Source organism: Pygoscelis adeliae, unplaced genomic scaffold, assembly GCF_000699105.1.
Source record: "Pygoscelis adeliae isolate BGI_AS28 unplaced genomic scaffold, ASM69910v1 Scaffold78, whole genome shotgun sequence".
NCBI classification, from domain to species: domain Eukaryota; kingdom Metazoa; phylum Chordata; class Aves; order Sphenisciformes; family Spheniscidae; genus Pygoscelis; species Pygoscelis adeliae.
Genome location: NW_008825409.1, coordinates 5748409 through 5754414, shown reverse-complemented (window position 1 = coordinate 5754414; position 6006 = coordinate 5748409). Strand labels below are relative to the sequence as shown.

Genomic DNA, 6006 nt, shown 5'->3' with positions numbered 1-6006 from the left:
AGACTGCAGTCAGGTCCCTCCTTACCCACATCGCTTTTGCAAGGTGAACAACCCAGTTGCCTCCTCTCCCCCTCGTACCTCGTGTGCTCCAGCGCCCCAGCCCTCTCAGTGGCTCTCCTCTGGACTCTCTCCAGTTTGCCAATCTCTCTTTTGAACTGGGGGGCCAAGACTGGACACGGTACTACAGCACTGGCCTCACAGCGGCTGAGCAGGGGGAGTAATCACCCCCCTGATTGTGATGGGCAGTACACCACACTATCCTTCCAGCTTCCACGCCTTTGGTTCAGCAAGACCCCTGAGCAGCAGTCCTGCTGGCCAGCTTATGGAATGTCCCCTTGTCTCTTCTCCGTGAACTACTGAAAATTTTCTGCTTTTCTGTGGCAAAGGTAAATCTCAGTGCAACGTACAGAATATGTACCTTTGGCTGAAGTGAAAGATGGAGAGAACACTGACTTCCAAGAGGGAGTGTGTCACTTAATGACCAGCGGTCAATCTTTTATTTGACTAGAAAACCAGAAAAAGTCCAAAATATTTTTTGCTGATTAGGATTGTTCTGACAGGGCTTTGCTTTGATGTCTTTGCTCAACATTACGGTAACTTCTCCCCCACCGCAACTCAATGTGTACATGTGTTTTCCTAACCAGTTTAGATGCTGCATTTCGAGGAAAGCTGGATTGCTTAGTTATCTTACAAGGCCCAATCTAAGTCTACGGAAATGAATACTGCTTTTTTGGATCAGGTTTGGAATGTTAATTGCAGTTACTATACCAGTCTATCTAATCCTCCAAATAGAGACTGCATCAGGACCTAAGAAACTGTAAAAGCACAAATCATGAGAAAAATGTATTGTTGAGCAAGTATCTAAGTGAGGCTTCATCTTGTCCCCATTGATACTGATAGACAAAGAAAAGCCCTGAGATCATTCCAATAGGTTAAATACTGACTTTGGTCTAATTTATCCCTAATTTATCGCCCACTGCATGATCCAAGGTGAAGTTCTCCCTCAGAAATGTGTGGAAGGAAATAACTAGGTCATGATACATGCTCTTATGAAGGGACTACAGATTAGCAGCTGAATGGAGAGAGACCAGAAAGCACAGACTTTGTGTCAACTGAGAATTCAGAGGAATTTCTGGCCCCTGTCCCATGACTCTGCAGCATCACACAGAGCGGATCCCTGTCAGTATTACCAGGCCACCCTCCTTGCTGGAGGCACAGCTTCCTATTTGGCCAGTTTGTATTTGCAAAGTCCTATAAATTTTGGGTTCCCTTTGCAGCCCCGCCACCAACTATGTGAGTTTTGGCAAACAAACAGTGTCAGAGTCACTTGTGCTTGAAGGCAGTTTCTAGTTAAATTTGAGGTTCTTGTATTTTCTTGCAAAATCTGCAGGAAAATGTTTGTTTATGTAAAAAAAAAAAAAAAAAAGGAAATATGCTGAAAAAAAACCCCAAGGTATAACGCCAGTGGAGGTTAGCATTAGGTGAACATATATATGCATGCACACACCCACAAACCAAACCCCAAATTTCACTGAATACAATCCTTTTCCACTTGGCTTTCAGTGGCTTGGATTTTTCCATTTTATGAATTTTCCATTTTATGACCTGCATGTCATTTTTCTAGATCAATATATAGCAACATTTTAAGCACTTCATATGCTGTGAGAACTACAAAATAAACCAAACTGTAACAAAATTATTTCAGACTTCTTGGAGAAATCAACTCTGGAGGGCAGCGGTCTTTTGCAAGAAATGTAACTACAAGTTCAAACAGAAAAGTGACCTTTGCCTGTTGCTACAAGTATGTCACTGGAGGGGATTTGGCAGTGAGCTTTTCACTGGGAGGAGTCACTTGGCATTGGTACTGGTTTATGAAAGAGCAGAAGAAAGTAGAAGTTGGTTTTCTTAAATGATTCCCTACAAAGAGGACAGGCAAGATATTTTCGAAGAGCTGGTTGCAAATAAACTTTTACCTCTGTGGAGCACTGTCAGATCCCACGCTATCGCAATAGGTGTTCTTTACAAGGCATGTCTCTGCGCCATACATCGCATCTGCCTCAGCTGAGTCCACACAGCCATTGACCAGCTTGACGTCTCTCAACTTCATACCGTCATTTTGTGAATCCAAAGATACAATGTCAGATGGGGAGCTCACAACACCCGAGTCTTCCATGGTGTCCTCAGATGCAAAACAGCTGCTTTCTGATGCCGTTTCTTCCACCTCTGATAGCTCCAGAACCATGTCATCCACTACATAAACATTTTCATGTGCAGGCAGCAGGCTCTCTAAATGAAATATAGCAAAGAAAGTTAGATGAAAGTCATCAGTACATAAATCAAACACAAAGAGCTATTCCTTTGTAATTGGAAAAAAACACGTGAAATACATTAGAAATAGTAGGATGGAGCTCAATATTTGTATAGGATAAAGATGATTTGAAAAGTGACAAAAATTTTGTCCTTCTTTGCTTTTAGAAAGGTGGTTTGCTATGCCTGTCCTGCAGAGTTTGGGTTTTATAATTTTCATAGCAAATCAGTTTCCTTCTGTGAAGAAAAACTTTCCAGGGACAGTTTCTTGGGGAATTAGACCAAAGTCTAAATCATGTGGTGCAAGAAATCACTCCTGTTATTGCTTCTGACAACATAATCTCATTGTTCCTCTTCCACGCTGCCGAACAGATCATGACATTTCCAATAAGAAGTCTATACACAGGTAAAAAAGGGCAGCACAGATCTACTGGCCCATTGGGTGACACTTTATTTTACCACCCTTCAATTTCCTACGTGTTAAGCGGAAGAATAACAATTGTCTCTTTTTCAAAGCATACAAAATCTACTAATAAGTGTACAGAAAAGTAGACACTACTATGCTTAAAGCAGAACCTTTTCCAATGTTTAGTCATTTATAAAGGAGATCAAGGGATAGGCCCTTTGCATGTTTAACTCTATTAAAAGTTGCAAATTTTGAGAGAAGATTAGACACAGTACAATTTTTCGTACTCTGTTTCAGTTTGGTTCCTATGAGCTACTTGGGTTTTTGTTTGTTTTGGGGTTTTTTTTGTGAAAAATACAATTTTGTTACTTCCCTTAAGAAATGTACAACTCTAGACTCCATGCTGCAATTATGCCATTAAAGGGAAACTCCCAACAAGGTCAATAATTTCAACAACTGAAATTATTGAGTGACTAAAGACAGAATCAAGCCCAAACACACTTCTTTTGATTAAAAGGAATCAATAATGACTAATCTAAATGTTTAATTTGGAATTATAAGTGTGCTCCATTCTCTTCTTCAACCTCAGTAAGCAAAAGGAAGATTAAACAATAGTTTATGGTCTGATCCTCCAGACACTTGTGGTGGATGTTAACTATATGAGAAGTCCCAGGTCTACAAGCATGACTAAGATCAAACATACACTCCACTGTTTTTTAGGGTCAGAATCTACAACTTTTTGAAGCATACATGAAGCTACAGGTCAATAAAAATGATCAACAGAGAGAAATACTTCTGTATTATGTGTATACACAAAAGTATTTTCTTTAAATCAGAGAACTGAAAACAACTTTGTTAAAAAATGTCACAGAAATAATTTTGTAAGGGTGTAGCTTAGCAGTGAAGCTTTGAGTAAAACTAAAATAAAAATCAAACCAACATTCTCCTTGACTGAGGTTACAAGATGCCATTAAGTACTGAAATTGATTTCTGACAGCAGAAGTAATAAAATTCAGAGGGTTACAAATCATGATTAAAGTTGTAAGTGCTGTCAAGCATCGATATTAATGATGGAAGATGATCCAAAGACTCTATTGCGACTTTGGAAGTAATGTTACTTGATTTCTTTGACCTTATTTTCTATAACATTAGCTCTAGGTTCCAGATTTAATCCAAGAGATCGTTCCATCTAAAAATGGCAATTATAGGAACTACATACGTGTCACTGAATGGATTAGAATATGCTCATGACAGAACTACAGTTAGGAAAACACCAACATCAAGGAGAAATACGAATAATTTGACATTAATCTCCAAATAATAAAACCCCACAAAAATAGACAGTAAACAAACAGGTAAGATTATAGGGCCTGCTTGGCTTTCAAACAAACAAAACCCCCCAGTAACAACTCACCAACAAAGCATTAGTAAAAGCTACAATATGTTAAAAGCAGAACAAAGTAGGATAGCAAAGAAATCAAATTAAAGAGCGGAAGTTGAAGAGTGGAAGCACATGAGAAGATTTTAAAGCAATGCACAATGCAGTATACCTTGATGCAAAGAGACCTCTACATAACACAGGCCACATCTGCTGTCACCAGGATGCCATAAATGACCTCCACCCCATAGCTGGCACAGCAATTTATAACAAAGTACCCACTTCCAGTTCCTGACACAAGGATGGCAGGCTTTTCCTCCCTAGCTGTCTCTCTCATTTCCTCATCCTCTTCTCGCCTGCCTGCAACTATTTCCTGCATCTTTCTGCTCAGGGATTTAGATCCTTTTGGTCACACAGCCCTACTTGCCTACTGTAGTAACAACACACAAGTCTCTGATTGATTCAGCAAGCTGTTCTACAGCAGGATCTCCATCCCCCACCCCAGTCTTCCCACGTATTGACAAACAAAACAAAACCCAATTCTCTTATTATCAGGGTCCATGTGCGAATCAACCCCTATCTGTTACGTCTGGATCTCGGCAGCTGAATCCATCCAGTCCAGTGCAAGAACCTCCTCATTCAACAGCAGTTTTATCCTGAGGCACAGAACTTCAGAAAGACATCTTTCTAGTCAACGATTAAATTCCCTGTGTCAAGGAAAACCAAAATGTCCCCCTTTCTTCAAGCCTATCAGTTTGTCAAAGTGCTTCCCTAATCTTTTATCCTCACCAAGAAGACCCATTAATTTTTAACACAGTTAAGATATGGCACTGAACAGAGTTGCTGGCTGAGGCAAACCATTTTGATTGCCACTACTAGTAGTCTGAACATGAAAGCACACACATAAAACATGACTGCTACAGTTCTGTGTCATGCTAACAACCTTGTTTCAGCTAAGAGCAGCACAAAAACACCCCTGTTTTAAAGTTGAACCGTCCCTGGATGGATTAAGTAAGAATCTATTCTTCCTTCTACACGCTTGATTACGTCTCCACTGGTGCAAACTGAAGATGGATGGGCATTACTGGGTAATGATACATGACATGAAAAAAGCCTACCTCAACCTTACTGAGTGGTCTTTACTCCAGGAGTCAGAAAATACCTTTTAAAACTTTCTAATTCTACACAGAGAACTGGGTAACGCGCAGTAGTAGATGTGATTCTGCTTTGTGATTTTTGCATATTTTTTCTCAGAGGAGTGCACACGCAGAAAACCACCACCACTAAGCACAGTGCGATCACAACGATGGCAGCTACTGAGGTTATCTGTTGGTCAAATAAAGAAAAATCTCAACATTTGTTCCTCTCTTCTCTGTCATGACACTAAGAAGATTTCAGTATGGGCTCTGATCTTCAAGACCTCATGTAGACACATCCAGGTTAAGACAGAATATTCAGCAAGTACTTCAGGAATGGACACACAAATAACAATTGCCACAGATAATATATTACTGAAACCCTGCTGTACCTCAGAAGACTGTCTGCGTTTCCAAACATATAGCAATGCCAAGAACTTTTATTCAGTAACATGAGACCCCGTTCACTGGCTTCAGGTGGAGTGTGATATTGAAAGGGGTGAAGAACTCGGCCCATGGTCCCCAAGTCATACTGAAATCTCCATGGGACATCTCACCCACAAGTGAAATTGGAGAGTGTCCCTCAATGCCCTGCATTGCCACTTACCTACGTCCTGCCCCAGGTTGCAGACTGTGCAAAGCCCAAGCAAGTGCCATACCAGGGATCACCCCTGCTTAGCAGCAGCAGCGTTGTCACTGCACAATGAGGTCAACCACAAGTTACAAAGGCTTTCTTGGGGGGAGACTGGGACGTCTGTTTGCAAGAATGTTGCCTGTGA

General features: G+C 40.7%; 1 protein-coding gene across 1 annotated transcript in view; it reads right to left on the bottom strand.

Annotated features, from left to right (window-relative positions):
- Positions 1–6006, bottom strand: part of COBL (cordon-bleu WH2 repeat protein) — a 135546-nt gene that overhangs the window by 22699 nt on the left and 106841 nt on the right. The window contains exon 11 of the mRNA XM_009330449.1: positions 1974–2286. Coding sequence (XP_009328724.1) covers positions 1974–2286 — 313 coding nt within the window. The remainder of the gene's footprint in view (positions 1–1973; positions 2287–6006) is intronic.